This window comes from Lissotriton helveticus, chromosome 3_1 (genome assembly GCF_964261635.1).
Source record: "Lissotriton helveticus chromosome 3_1, aLisHel1.1, whole genome shotgun sequence".
Lineage (NCBI taxonomy): Eukaryota > Metazoa > Chordata > Amphibia > Caudata > Salamandridae > Lissotriton > Lissotriton helveticus.
In genome coordinates, this window is record NC_136061.1 from 230,098,361 (window position 1) to 230,114,721 (window position 16,361).

General features: G+C 43.9%; 1 protein-coding gene across 1 annotated transcript in view; it reads left to right on the forward strand.

Annotated features, from left to right (window-relative positions):
- The window catches only part of ZZEF1 (zinc finger ZZ-type and EF-hand domain containing 1), a 1,627,273-nt gene that overhangs the window by 1,031,971 nt on the left and 578,941 nt on the right, over nt 1-16,361 (forward strand). Inside the window, exon 41 of the mRNA XM_078679684.1 lies at nt 12,079-12,253. Within this exon, the coding sequence (XP_078535810.1) occupies nt 12,079-12,253 (175 nt within the window). The remainder of the gene's footprint in view (nt 1-12,078; nt 12,254-16,361) is intronic.

Genomic DNA, 16,361 nt, shown 5'->3' on the forward strand with positions numbered 1-16,361 from the left:
TGGATTTAGGACGAAAGGGGATATCGCCTCGATGGGGATCCACACATTCCTTGTCTTGAAAAAAGACTTTCAACCGCAAATTGCGGAAAAATGCTGCAAGATCTAGACGTAGTTGAAAAAGGTTAAGATGATTCGTGGGAACAAACCCAAGCCCCTTGTTAAGTAGTTGTTCCTGGGCTGGGGAAAGAGTAATAGATGGCAAGTTTACCACTAGGGATGTTTGCCGCTGGTCCCGGGGATGTTGCCATACTCCTGGTTACTCGTTGTGTAATCTCCTGGTCCTGGTTGTTCCAAGTAACCTGTTGCTGGCCTTTCTGCTTGCCTTTCCCCTTTCCTCAACCCCTTCCTAAAATAGGTCCCTGAAAGTTTTGAAACTGTGTAGGTTGAAAGTTGGGAACCTGAAATCTGGGGTCCTCAAAGGCTGGATTGTGAAAGGAAGGTTGAGGAAGATACCATGGGTGGCCAATTGTACCCTTGGTTCTGGTATTGCGGGAAAGGTTGATGAAACATTGGGGGTCTGAATCCCCGCCAATAACCATGACCCCTCCCCCTCCTCTTTTGAGGATACTCATTATCACTGCCTACACTTGAACTGCTTGTGGTATAGGGTATGGGTCTACCCTGTTGGGTGCCCTTGATGTTCTCCTGTATTTTTTGCAGGGCATACCATATACCACAGTAATATATTATTAAGCACAGGGACATTCATTTTTACTCGATAGACTCTAAACACCTCTTGGTGCATTGTGAAATGGCATACCTAGCCCTACAAGGGGACCCGTTGGGAGCTAGAAGAAAGTGCAATTATATGTATAACGGTGGGTACAGCTACACCAGCGTTCCTCATTTTTAGTTTTTGTTTGTATTTTTTCATAATACAGGTTGTGTTCCTTGGAACTCCACCCCCTGACGTCATTTCGAGTTTAATCATACAATAAACTCGGTGAGTTTGTACGAGGTGTGACTAAGGGTGAGAATATTCAATCTTGGGGACAGATCTGGTATTTAAAATATGAACAAGCTAATAATTATCCACGTCAATGGCAACCATGCGTAAATATGTCGGTATCAGTAGTGATTTTAAATGTAAATTGATACTTGTATAGCGCACTACTCACCCACAAAGGTCTCAAGGCGCTTGTACGAATACCGCTGTGGAATCCATCCTGGCTTTCCCTGTGGAGGCCAAGCATCCTTAGCGTTGTGGGGGCCGTTGTGGAGATTAGGCAAGCTATTGCCCAGAGTTGCAGAGTGGGACTCCATGATTGGAGTAGGCACCGAGGCGAGAATTATCAGGTCCATGGAATTTTTGAGCCCAAGACCCGCCGAGGCGAGGAATTGAACCCTGGCCCGGGCTAGACCTCTGCATCAGGATCTGCCGCTCTAACCATTGAGCCACACTTCTCCACTGATAGTGATTTTAAGGACCCACTTCGTTGTTTTATTGTTGTTGTAACTATTGGTTTGAAATGGGGTAGACTGACTATTTAGCAGTCACCTACGGTGACAAGAAAAGAGTACTTATCATGCAAGGATATTACATAAGACGGGAGGGTAAACTATTCCTAATACTGTGATACGGGTAAAACATTTGCTTTGGTTACAACTTTGGATATCGTTTATCTCTCCGCAGTATATGTATCCCTTGTTGGCAGAATTCCCTCCACATGGGTAAGAGTGATTGATTAGATCTGCTATTACCTCCTTAACAACTGATTAAGGTAAGGGGGTTTTTCATGGGACTGGGACAGGCAGACGTCCTGAAGAAGACCGATGTGACCTACTAATTGAGGGCATGCTTAGGTCGAAACATGTTGACTCCAGCAGTTTAGGAGGGGTGTTATAGGTTCCTAATTTCCTTCTTTAACACCACCTTCCGTGATTTATTTTTAATCCTGACCGTGGAACGTACAAATAAAGACATATCCGGTATCCATGAGCCACTTTTAATCTCACCATTTTGACTGCACTTTTCTGTTCTATCACTGTACCCAGTCTTGGACTGACACATTTTGTTGTGAACACTGTTGTCACTTCCCATTTTGTGATTTGTCTTTGTGTTTTATGTTCCCCCTCCCTATGCTCCGCTCTGTGCGTTGCTACGCCAGGGCGTTGCAGCAGACCCGATGATGAAGCATGTCACACACATTTGTGTGTGTGAGGGCAGTTTTTTCAAGCATACAACTATGTCTCTGCTTGTACGCCTCGTTATATGTGGTCTTTTCCTCTCCACCCCTTTATGTGTGTATTAAGAGATGAGTTGATGACATGTAAGTGGAGTACATTATATGAGGCATATTCATAGCTGCTCAAGAGTAAGATGGGAGGGTGCGAGAGGATACAGGAGACATGTCTCATGGATGTGTTTCTCTTAACTTGGAGTGCCAATGTCTTAATCAGGAAGGAGTTAACAGATAAGGTTTAGGTTAAAGTGGATTACTTATTCTGTAACCTCGAGGTTTTAATTAAGTGTTTTTTAATGCGAGACAGGCTGATATGGAGGCAATACCCCTTGATTAGGAGTGTGGTGAAATTAAGACTTGTGTAATGTTGTTGAAGTGGCCTTAAACCGGAGATGATTTTGTTCATGCATGGATAGCTACTTTCAGAGATGCAAGTCAAAACATCTGGGAACATGTCATGAAAGCATCTACTAAATCTAATTTAGAAAGTAGTGATGCTTCAAATCTTGTTGGTTGGAGTTTGAAATGCTGTGTGTGATTTGTGCAGATGTGTGAGGTGCATATTTGATCATTTTGCTGTGTTTTTGCTGTATAGGTATAGTTTTATATGTATGTAATTAACGATGTGTGAAGCCTGGGGTTTTTCTCTACTTACAACAGCCAGAAAAAGCCTACTTTGGCTTGTGTATTTAACCAGTTATGGATTTGCACTTGGCAACTTGGCAATTGAGTAATGCAAGAAGTAGGAATTCTTATGGTCGTCTAGCTTCGAGTCGTGTGGGTACATCCATAGTTGATTTGCCATATTATACATATTAAAGTACAAACAAGGGGTAATTAATTGATGAATTTATGATGACAGGTATAAATGAATAATCCTGAATATTTGTGAAAATTTGAGTTAAATAAAAATCATGTACTGAAAAATTATTTTAATGACAGTGGAATCCTAAAAATCAATTAAAAAAATATTAAAACATAGTTAATTTGAGTTTATCTGCTTGGGCATCATGAAATTCATACAGTATTTGTTGTCCTCCTGACAGCTGTATGTCAGAACCTCCGTAATGGGCCTTGACCCATTTCTTCTTACCTTTTGGATTCCTACTGCTTGGAGGTCTAGTTTCTGGGCCTGTGTTTGAGGTCTTTCCAAAAACGAAAGGATGACTACATCTACCTTCGGTCTCTTGCTCCCTTTTCCAGATTTGCGCTCGTGAAGCGGCTTGAGACTAAAAAAAAACAAGCCCGTTTGTGCACACCAAACATGCCAGAGGCTCCTCTGCAGCCTGTCGGAGGTTGGGATGGGACTCAATTGTTCTTCTCCAGGAACTTTAAACTTTAAAGATTTCTTATCTCCCTTTAGTTAGCATAGTCCCAAACGTTTTTTTACACATGTTGACTGTAGCTGTGAGAAAGCAGTGCTTGTCACAGTCCACCACACAAATAAGCCCAAAACCGATAACCACGAAGAGCCAACGTGCTGCTGCTTGTTTTAGCAGAACATACAGTAATTAGTCAACAGCCTAGAATGGATGTGCCACTCAAGTTAGTTAAACCGAAGGTCGACTGTAATTGCCAGCTAGTGAAAGTAATTGAACCTAAAACTTGCTTCTATAAAATTAGTAACACTGGTAAAAATATGAATGCTCTCAAGCAACGCAGAGAGTCTTTTATGGCAGCAAAGCTCGGCCTCGAGATCTTAAACTCCCCTATGCTCTTTTATACCTGGCCAGACTGCGGGTGGTGTACCGATCTCGCACCCATTTCTTTGATTCTCCGGAGGAGGTCTTCCAATGGACGGACAAGACCGCGCGTCTTCGCCCGCACACACCGCCCCGGAGAGACACTGACTCTTCATCGAGCGAGATGGTCCGGAATCAACCGATGCTAAAGGCGAAGGGACAGCGACGATCCGGGTCCGGGAGCATATCCCAGTCATGTAGCATTCATCCCGAGCTGCATCGGCCCAGCACCGGCCTGCTAAATCAGACTAACTGATAGGGACTGAATCCATAGTTTTGGGATGTGTTTATGCCTTCCCCCTCCTTTCTTGGAGCTTGGTGTAAAAGCTCATGACCCTATGGACAGATGTGCCTGATGGGTTAACTGCTGTGGGCGGAGACTGGAACGATGTGCTAGACATGGCAGGGGATTGCTGGCGGCCTGGGGGCTCGCCGGACATAAGTGGGACTACTAAGTTACACTCACCGGTGGCGGGTCTAGATTGGGTGGGCCTTTGGCGTTGCTTACATGGGACTGCGCAGGGCTATACATACTTGTCGGCCGTGCATTGCTCCTTCTCCCACCTTGATTACATCTTCGTTCCCCGAGCCATGGATAGCAGGGTGGTCGCTGCACATATTCTTCCACATGGCCTTTCAGACCACTCACCGATTACTCTTACAATTTGTGTGGGTAGAGCGCCACAGCCGTTTCGGTGGCGTCTCTCGGCGTGGAACCTCTAGAGAGGCGACAATAGAGAACATATGGCGGAAGCCATCGACCAATTCTTGTCATCTAATGTTGGGACAGTAGAGGGGGCGGATGGCCTCTGGGAGGCGATGAACCCCACGCTTCAGGGTGTGGATATCTCATATTGCGCAGCGGCCCGCAGAATGCTTAGGGAGTCCCTGGTTTATGTGGAGGGGAAGCGATTGGAATCTAGCAGCAGGGATAGTGCTGATCGACAGGCTCGCTGCTAACTCCTGTTGAAGCAGCAGGAAAATGCCCATACTCTGTCAACTAGGCCCGACCGGCGTGGCTGGCGACCCGCAGTAGGATCTACCAGTCCTGCAAATTATTGCATAGGTTGTGTCAGCGGTCGCTATATTCTCAGTCGCTCCCTGGCATTCTGGGCCCGGATGGGTCCACCCTCTCGTACCCCTCCGTGATAGCCGAAAGCTTTGCTATGTATTATGCAGACCGTTATGCCCCTAGGGAATGCCTCCCGGCAGCGGTAGTTGGTCGATGTCTCGATGATTTGCCACCTAGGACCATCTTCGAAGATGTGCGCGAGGAGCTGGATCTCCCGCTCACGGAGGAAGAGCTGGTTGCGGCGCTGGGTGAGATGCAACCCGGGAAGGCCCCCGGGCCCACTAGCTTCCCATGTGAATTCTTCATACGCTATTTTCTGCAATTGGGACCTCATCTCTGTAGAGTGGTTGAGGAGGCCAGGGAGCGGGAATGCCTGCCTCGCGATTGGAGACACGCTGAGATCGTGGTGTTTCATAAGCCCGGAAGACCACCGGATCAACATGCATCGTATCGCCCCATATCTCTTCTTAATGTGGAGACCAAGGTGCTGGACAAGGCACTGGCTAATCGCCTTCGTGTTCATATTACATCTTTGGTTCATCCGAATCAGGCCGGGTTTATGCCTCAGCGGGTGACTCGCCAAAATATTTGACGCGTCCACGTTGCAGTGGCAACCGTCCAGGGTTTGGGGGAGCGGTCTGCGCTATTGCTTGCAGACATGGATAGGGCCTTTTATTCCCTCAGCTGGGTGTATTTATTCGCTCTCCTCCGTAGCTTGAATTGTGGACCGCACTTCCTGTCCTATCTGACTCTCCAATTTACAGACCTGACTGCTTCTGTACGAGTGTTGGGCTTTGTTTCCTCCACGTTCTCTACTGGGCGGGGCACTAGGCAGGGTTGTCCGCTGTCCCCCCTATTTGTTCGCTCTAGCGATGGAACCCTTAGCGTCCTGGGTACGGATTGATGCCAAAGTGACCGGTTTGGAGTGGGCAGCGGGCCTGTCGGATCGCATTGCTTTGTATGCAGACGACGTCTTATTCTTTCTCATGAATATAGATAGGACGGGACCGCGCCTCCTGCGCTTTATGCTAACTTTTGGGGACCTTGGGTCTGTATATGAATTCTTGCAAATCTACTTTATGGGTCATTGGGGGAGGGGCGGGTCCCGGTTTCTTTGTCTCCTCTGTTCTGGTAGCCTCTGAGGGATTGAAGTACTTTGGAGTGTTCATATCAGATTCATCAACCATCTCATAGGAAAAGAATCTAGCCCCTGTATGGGATTGTGTGCATGAGGATCTTAAAGTCTGGTCCCACATGCCCCTATCACTATATGGCCGGTCGGCCATCTTTAAGATGGTGTCGCTTCCGCGCCTCCTTTCCGAACTGCAAAACCATCCCTATCCGATCTCTCCTGGATTGGTTAATGCGGCCCTGGGTCAGTTTTTGTGGGTGCTCCGAATGTATTAAGGAGTCCCCACAAGATCGCAATGTCATTACACGCTGAGTTGACCAACGTGTGTCAGTACAGATGAAAATATGAAAAATTAGTAAACAAAAATTGAAAAATGTGTAAAATCAGTACAAAGATATGCCAAATTCAAAATTTTAGAAGGGCAATACAAAAGTAAATCCTGATATTTTATAGTTTATAACGAAAATACTGGAATTGAGCATTGTGTATCTGGTTATTATAGATAACAACTAAATTCCAAACGTTTATTCAAACCCCTTGGGCTCAATGAGTTAAATTTATAGATCCATTATTGTTCACACTGTAGCAAAAAATTCTTATTGTCTTTCCCTTCTTTGATCTCTACCTGTTTCAAGATCAAATACCTCAATTGGCTGATGTTATGATTTTTTTCAGAGTAGTGTACAGCGACTGTTGATTTTAAATGTTTCAATCGTATGTTGCTTTTGTGTTCAACCAGGCGGGTCTTGATCTTCCTTTCTGTCTTCCCTATGTAGGGTAGCCCGCTTGGGCATTTCAATAAATACACCACATTGCTGGTGTCATTATATGGCCTCCCACCCACTCTATTAGTCATCAATGAGTGGTGGTATGGGGATAGGGCAGATCCAGCCTACACGGTCGAGAGATGTTGTATGGGGGATCACACCTTACATGCTATAGTTTACTCCGCGCTGTTACGTAGATCCTTGCCCCCGGCTACGAAACTTGTCTTTCAAATATGGCAACAGGTGTTGTGGAGGACCGGGTGGTGGAACAGGCTAACTCGGGAGACTCCCCTTTGGCACAATGGGCGACTGCCGCAACTGGCTACATTGTCCGGTTTTCGGGACTGGGACCGTATTGGCATTTCTACTCTTGGGGATGTCATGCGGGGTTCGGTTCTAAAGCCCTTTCAGGATCTCCAAAAGGACTTTCAAATGCCTAAAACCCAATTTTTCTGATACCTACAGTTCCAACATGCTATCACCCCATACATTGAGGGGTTGGGGTCCCTAGCTGAGTTTAGTCCCTTAGAGGCTAAGGTATTTATGGGGGACCTCCATGACCACAAAATCTCTAAGATCTACCAGTCCTTGGTCATACATTGCCCCTCCACATTGCAGCGTCCTAGGGTGGCCTGGGAGGATGACATAGGCCCGCTGGAGGAGGAGGAGGACTGGGTGGAGGCCCTGGCCTCCCCGCGGGGGACATCCATAGCCATGAGTCTTCGCCTTATCCATTTTAAGTATCTCCATCTGGTCTATCTCACGAGCGTCAGGCTCTGGAGGGCGGGATTAGTGGCCTCCCCGGTGTGTCTCCGATGTCAGCATGAGGAGGGTACTTTGCTGCATAAGATCTGGCACTGCACCTCCTTAGCACGATTTTGGCGTGGAGTTTTGTCCTGCCTCTCTGAGATACTCGTATGGGACCTCCCCAGCTCCCCTAAGCTGGTCCTGCTGCATGTTATGGACGATATAGGAGGCAACATATACAAACGCATCTTATGATACTGGGGTTCACTTTGGCAAAGCAGGACATTGCTAAAGTTTTGAAGGCTCCGAGGGCGCCCTCGGTACCCATGTGGAAAAATGGCATGGATTTCTGTATGAGGCTGGAGATCCCTATCTTTGTGGCCAGGGGGTGCCCACTTAAGCATTATAAAATATGCCGGCGACGGGCAGAGTATTGTGGCCTGGAGCTAGAACCTGTTTCAGTAGCCAGGTCAACTAACTTGGCGTCCCTCCCATTATAGGGGATATGCATTATTGCCCCGTGGATGTAGGTGTACTGTGTCTTGGTGGTTGTGACTGTTCCTCTCTGGTGCTGCTTTGAGGTAGGCGTGAGTGAGACGGGGGGTGGGTTGGGGGGGTTTGTTTCTTTTTATTTCTTTGGTTAATATTGCAACTGTATTGCTCTTAATCTGTCCTATTTTGTTCCAGAAAATGTCAGTTATTTCTATGTACATTTTCTGTGCATGAGTTGCTGGGTTACAGTGCTCTGCGATATATTTGTTATTTGACAAATAAAACCTGTTAAAAAAAAATATATGAATGCCCCATCCACTCTACTTGGAGCCAATTTTGGGCCGCTCAATCCATAATGTGAGTCAAAACATATGTGCCTGCCAGATTGCTGTTAACATTGATTGCCACAAAAGATATGGAAAAAAAAGCTCCAGTGTTATGTCTATGACTGACTTTACATACAAGACTATTGTACAGGCCATAAGTATTGCTGACACATCGGTCGCTGCTAAAGAGGCTTTATTCCACAATGTTTGTCTTATCAACCTGATAGATATTTATTGCTATCTGAAATTTTAGAACTAAGGTCAGTGGTTTGTGATCTTTAGGGGGCTGTGAATTGATAGAAGGTAATAGATCATCCTATAATGACTAAGAATACCATGCCATAGTTCGTAATACATCTAATCTCTGTGATGGGTTATAAAGCTCTTAAACACCATTGGGACACATTTGACAAAACCTTTCTGCACTTCTAAATATTGGTCTAAGATGTTGGTTTGAAGGTGAATGTCATGTGAAGCGGCTTGGCCAATAGACACCCAAGTTCAGATCGATACAGTCATCTCATCTCTCCCTACCCAGCTGGCATTTGAGCATGTATTCAAACAGTCAAACAGGATTTTTGATTGGCTACTTTAGTTTTGAAGTTTTGCACCTTGATGAAGACTGTATTTGGTCTTTTTTAATGTCAATTTGACTTCACAATTTGGACTGACTTGTGTTGAAGGAATTTGTGGTGAAGTCTGGGGTTACTCGGAAAGACATCAAGAGTATTTTTCTTCCCCCATACTAAAAACATTGCTGATGGTTGTTTTTCTAAGGGTGAGGTGACCGATATTTCTATTGCGTATAGTGATATTACAGAGGGCTGTCAGTTTTCTCCATGCTTATTGAACTACTTTAATTATCTTGGTGAGCACTTAGTAACCTGCTATGTTGATTGGCCTATTATCAAAGCAAAACCTCATTTATCTGCTTTAAGGAGACAGCTGCGTTTTGTGATCAGGACTAACTGTTGACTTGACAATTAGCTCGGTTTTATGTAAATAAGTTGGAACAAAACATTGCTAAATGTAGGCTCCTAATTCTGGTCAGGCCTTATAAAGTTAGACAACCAGTTCTGCTATGTATCAACTTTCTCCAGGTGATGAGGAATGTCTGTTATCTGGGTTTGAAATTTGACAACAGGGGTTCCTGGGCCGCTCAGTGAGTCAAAAGCTCAAATATTTTACCTAATACTGTGCAAGTGCTGATAGCCAAGTGTAACAAGATGTGGAAAGGTCACATTTTTACTCCTAGGCGAGTTGGTAAATCGCCTTTTTCCCACTTATACACAAGAGCTGCAGTATGTGTAACTGGAAAGAGGGTGTTTAACAATTTGTATAACTTGAGATAGAAGTACAGGGAGAATAAGAAATATTTGGACTGTTGGAGAAGACTTGTAGCAGGCAGCCCTTATGCATCATCTGGGCAGGTTGTTGACTTCAGTGGTTCTCCAGACATTCCAGAGTTTTAATAAGGAATTGCAGGTTTCTGAGAGTTAATGCTATAACGCTATAGTGCACTGCTGAGGGCTATAGTGGTTGTTGAAGGCCCTGAACCTTAGTTATAGGCCTGAGACGCAGAAGAGGGCCTGTAACAAGGGAGAGGGTCTTTATCAACTGGTATTGACCGAGGCAAAAGGGCTATAGGTTATTAGAATATTCGAGCCACTATGGGTAGAAAGTTCTACATTAAAAAAAGGAGAAACGTGAAGACAGACATTGGAATGTTGGAGCGTTGGGCTTATACCAGCCATTATAGACCTGGAGCTACTACTTTGTCTTCAATGGAGCTCTCAACATTCCAATGTTCTAATATAGCCTTAGAGCCCAACATAGCAGGCTCTACCGGCCATTAAAGGCCAGCTCCATCGTTAAAAGCCTGAGCCAAAGGCAAGGGCCTTTAAGAAGGGAGCAGGCCTTTAATGGCTGGTAGAGCCTGCTACGGAGGGCTCTAAGGCTATTAGAACTTTTCGCCCCTAGAGGGTAGAATGTTCTAATTAGTAAAAACAAACGCCTCTCGAGCCGGTCCCACAGATGTGAACAAAATCAAACACTGGAATGTTGGAGCTCCGGGCTTCTACTAGCCATTAGAAGCCCAGAGCACTCCATTGTTTTCAATGGAGCTCCCAACATTCCAATGTTCTAATGATTGTTAAATCCCCTCTCTCTCAGTTATAGACCATAATTATGGTTGAAACATGTAACAAAGGAAAAAAGATTCTACAACTGGTATAGTCACTGCCAAAAAGCTCAGAATGCTCTTTCCAGTGAAGATGAAATGAGAACTGATGGAAGATTGGAACTGATGGTCCTTTCCCTCCATTATTAACACTCTACCGTACCATTGCCTTCAACCAAATGTGTGACATTCTAGTATTCTTATATAGGATTCAAGTCCCCTGATAAGGTCTAAAATCAGTGATTAAATGCACTATTCCCAAGTTATAATAGATTGCCTGAGGAGGTAGGGGTTTTCTGTTATACTGTAGGGGTGTACAGTTCCCAATTTATAAAGGGAAAGAGGGCAGTTTCAGCCAGGATTGCCCGAGGAATAGGGGTATACTGTTGTTAAATTAATCTACCCATTAAGAATAAAATATTCTAAATTCAAAAAAAAAAAAGCGATGGTTACATGAGAGGCATCTCCAGTGTGATGCAGAAAAAACAGAGATGCTCCTATTTTGGCAAGTTAAACACTAATAGTTAAACAGGTGCCTGCCGTCAGTTGACAACAATATTGGAGTCCGGCTGGATGGTGGGTTCTCCCTTCTACCTCAGATTCTGTCCGTCTTGCTTTGGCTTGCTGCACTCAGTTAGAAAATTTCCTGATCGTCTTGCCCAAGGTGCCTATTGGATGGTCGTCCATGCTTTGATAACCTCTTGTTTGGACTATAGTAACAACTTATACCTAGGCCTACCAGACACATGGATTAAGAAACTTCAGGTGGTACAGAATGCTGATGCTCATCATATCTTGGGTATTCCTAAGCGCGGAGGCCAGTTTCCATCATTTGTGTGATATTCTCTGGCTTCCTGTTAAGAAAAGGATCCTTTTCAAGGCTCTCACTGTCGTATATTGGGCGTTTTTACAAGCGTTGCCTGCACTCAGTACTTGATCGATAGGATGGTGCTCTAGTTTTGCCCCAGGCCATTGCTTAGGAATTGTCATTTAGGAAAGCTCTCAACTTCCACCTGTTTGTAGCACGATAGTGTGGTTGGAAGTGGATGGACCTTTGCAGGTACAGCAGCAGGACACACTGTGGAGTAGCCATGCCCCTTATAAATACCCATTCATTCATTCATTCATGAAACCAATCGAATCGTTATGCAGAATGGCTTCACTGGCCATTATTGGCACCCTGCCATACTGTTGGATCAGTGGAGCTGCCAGCATTCCATTCTAATATTTTTGGGTGTTGGTGAAGATTATTGTCGGGACACATTAAGCTGAGGTTTTCCATCTTGTCTGATTTTTTGGGAGGGGATTTTGTTTTGTTTTCTGGTCACGTAATCTGAAGAAACAAATGGCTTACATTGTTCTTTTTGGTGTTCTAATAAGAAAAGAAATGTTCTTTAAAATACAGTCTTTACTCTAACGTTATCTGTTTTCTTTCCAGCCGGGTGGGTTTGGACTGGGCATGTTCCATGGCTAATATTCTTCGGGAGTTGAATTCCAGCTCACAGTGGCACAGTGTAATGGCCGCCTTCACTGATCACTGCGTGAAGCAACTCCCTTTCCAGCTAAAGCCCACCAACATCTTCACCTTACTGGTATTGGTTGGATTTCCTGAGGTAATCAGATTTTTTGATCCAAGAAATAATGCAAACTGCTTCATATTTAAACTAGGGATCTTTGTACTGCTTAGCCCATTGGTAGAAAATTGCTGCCAGTTTTTAACCTCTCGTTCTAGGTGGTGCACAGACATGCATAATAAATGTAGTAGGAGCTGTATGTTGTGTAACCTAGTATGCACGCCCCAATTATTTTGTGCAGGTGCACTTAGGATGCGTAAAATGTGATTCCAGAGGAATACGAGGGAGATGAACAGATGCAAGACAGAGACAGTTACTCATGGGCCTATTAGAATATTTGTATTCTATATGGTGACTTTTCTTGCTTGAAATTCAGTGTGAGTGCTTCGTTATGGAGCCCTTCATTATCATTTATGAGTGTTGGAATATTTCCACAGATTTTGCTTGATCCATGAAACTATTAAAATATCATATGAAAATAAAATGTAAATTCAAATTAAATAAATAAATAAATTGTTCATATTGATGTTGGTGAGTGTTCATGCAGGCGTTGTGCATTTTGGAACTATGCCTGAAAATGGGAGCTATTTACTTTTAAAGTGTATCGTATGCCTTCTGGCTATTCTTTTATTTTATTATCTGATGATAATTTCTGATAGACATACAGCTTATTATATTTTCAAGTAGCTCTCCTGTTCTGTTCAAAATGTTTGAAGTGTGGTATGAAGAGAGCAGGCAATATTTTACTGCTTGTTTGAAAAGCATGAAATAGATAGAGGTAAACATTGCTTGGAATGCCATTTATAGATGTAAGTGTGTGTGAAAGGAATTTGGCTCTTTTAGGCTAAATTGGGTCTTGTTTGTGGAGCTGACAGGAAGAAACTGGAGCAACCAGGAGCTCAGCCTTCTATCAAAAACACCATTGGTTGATGCGGAAGGACTTACAGGCATTCATTAGAGTTCCACCGAAATGGCTTTTGTGTATCTTTCCCTCTTTGAATTTCTTCTATGGTCCCTTAGATGCAAGGTCACAGAGCAATGTTGAGTCACCTTAAGTGTCAAAATTGGGGCACTCATGAAATTCAGTTAGTTGGTTAATGTTGAAAAGAAGCTGTACAGTGAGAGTGCCGCTTTCAATCATATCTCCACCTAAATCAGTGTTCCCATGATCTCCTTTAAACTCCGGAAAGCTGCAAAATGCTAGAACTATCGCACTTTAAACTGGACAGTTTTCTGGAGCCTTCCTTGGCTAGCTTTGTACACAGATACCCAACTACCACACTGAGCCAGTTCAAAAAAGCTGTTTTATTTGCCAACTATGCTGCCCATCGAGTCCCTTTCAAGCAAAATCCAGTGACACAGCTGGGGATATTTATAAAAACAGCTGGGCATGGTTAGATTCAAATCTTTCTGTAGCTCCAGAACAATATCCGTGACTTGTGGGGATCCCATTGCATTTTCTAACCCAGAATGCCCCACAAATATTGATGTAAACCTTCTAATCTTCCCACGAGGGGACCATGAGGGTGGTCAGTAAGGTTGTTGGGGCTTTAGGAGTGGTGAATCTATAACCCAATCACTGGTGAGAATTTGGACATCAACCCCAGTGCACTTTGTAAATCCTTTCCATCTGCTGCGATATAAAGGCAAGTTGTCCGCATATAATTTTGCTTTTGTCACATTGAAATGACCGCATTTTAACAGGGCTTTTTTTCCGATTGCTTAGGTCTCAATAAACCAAGCGAAGAACAGTGGCAATGATGGACACCTCTGCCATGTCCTAGAGAAAGTGATGGCAGTGGTTGTGGAGGTTGAGATATACTAGTATTCAATACTTCTGAAGCAGAGACCACGTGGGAGCCTTGCTCATAAGGAGTAAGGGAGAAACCTTGAATAACAGGTCCAAGGGATACACTCCCCCTGCTATAATCAGAACTGACAACAAATGGGCATCCCTGTCCGGTCTCTTTGTCTAAATAACCCATTATGTTATATTTTTTGAAGAGTTTGCAACATTTGTTTCTGCCCTCTCCTTTAATCACTTCTTAATAGGACCTTAACTTGTTCCTCACCTTCCTGATACTTGCTCCTTTTGTACCACTACATAGCGGCCCACTATGGCTTCTTACCCTTGAGATAATGTGCCTTCATTGCCGTAAAATCGGCACTGCAGGTTAGTTGCCTGCAAGCCCTCTCCATAAATCTTCCATAAACTACTTTCTTCCCAGAAATGCCTGTCCTGAGCACCCAAGCTTCCTTTCTTCTGAAAGTGGTGACTCCTTTTCACTTTGCGCAAAACATCACCCTATCGGTGTCCTTCACTCCACCTACTCTAAGAAGAAGAGATTTAGAAGAAGAGAAGTATCAGAAGAAGTTACTTACCTTTGGTAATCCCCTAGCTGGTAAATACTGTATCTAACTGCTTGTTCTGTATCATACTCCTTGTTTTGTGAATTGGGCTCTTTTCCTTCCAAAAAGGTCCCAAGAGTAGAGATCTTCTCACAGCTAATTTGCTGTTGAACTCTACGTCTGTGTTGACGTGTACAACCTAGAAAGTAACTGACATGAGACCGTGCAAGAGGCGCATATAAGTAGTTTTGTGAGTCACTTCTGGAGTGGGGCAATGTCAGTGAGGAGCTGCGCAATGCCACCTACTGGTGTGCAGGCGTACTGTTTGAAAAGTTTCCAGATCCAGTCTTACACCTAGGGAATATTTGAAAGATGCAGTAACTGTGGTTCGATAGAGTATATGCTAGAAAGAGAGTTACCAAAGGTAAGTAACTTGTTCTTCCTGTCTGACCTCATGATATTCTTAAAAATCTGTAGTTCTGTTTCTTCATATTGTTGACATGTTAATGGGACTGATTCATACTGACCCATGTGATTATGCAGAAAAGATGTAATCAATTATTCATATGAATGCAGCTTGATTTATCTATCTCCCATTCAAAACACTAGCCATCATGAGCTGAACTCTACATAAAACTATTGAAGGCAGTGTTTCATACCAACAGCTCTAGACTAGGATTCCCCAGCGAGTAACTCGGGTGCAACTAGTAGCTCTCCAGCTACTTGGCAGAAGCTCTCCTGTGTCCTTCTCAATCCGTCTAAATTAGAGCTTTGCTTGGTTGAATTAATATAAATATATCCCAAGATAGAAAAGATGCATTCAAGATGAAAATGTGTGTACTTTCTGAACTCATAAGCTAATGTTTGGAGAAAAAACAGATTTCCAATCTATATTTAGAGTGAAAAATCATGTCATCTTGTCTGCTGTGGTCTGTTTCAACATTAATATTATTAGCTTGGGATGATTTGTCTTCAACAAGGGTAGCTTTTACACTAGAAAAGGTTGGCGACACCTGCTCTAGACAATATATGCAGGGTGGTCTGTGATGTCCTCTATTTCATTGAAAAACAATTTTGGAGAAGTACAAATCATGCAAATATATTTCATTGAAATTCAGATAATAAGTGAAGGATAGGATACTGATCTGATAGACTTCTAGCCACAGATTCCTTACCAGGAATTATCCCCAGGCATTAGACTGGATCCGGAAAAGTTTCCAAATTAGTACCTCTACACGTCGAGCGACTTCGTAATGAAATCGTCCATAGAAAGTGGCGTCGACAGAGTCCATATAAGCCCTCCCCCCGATGTGCTGAAGTCAGTTTCTTAGGTGGCCTCTTTCTGTGCTAAAACGCATCAGTTTCTTCCTCTCCGCGCTTCCATGCGGATCCAGAGGGTGGTACCTCTGTGCATTTTGGCCTATCTCAATGTTTGTTGATGACACAGTGTGCCCTTTTCTGGATGCTTTCAGGGTCCTGTGGACTACAAATGCTGACCCCACAACCTCATTCTGTTTGAATGTGGTGTCTGGGCGTGCACCGTGACTCCAAAGGGTGTGGCTCATGTCTTCAGCTTTGGTTGTTGACATTGCAGGAGCACTGCTAGCATCGCAGTGGTCAAAGGTCCCTCATTGGTCAAAGTCTTCTTTATCCCCTGAGAACTGCTCAAGGACCAGCTCCCGATTTATTCATTTATTTTAAAAGTTTTGCATAGCGCAAACATGACCCAAGTGGACATCAGAGCGCTTTACGTACGAGTTGCGGAAGACATAGGTAGATAGTTAAGGGAGAAAAGTAA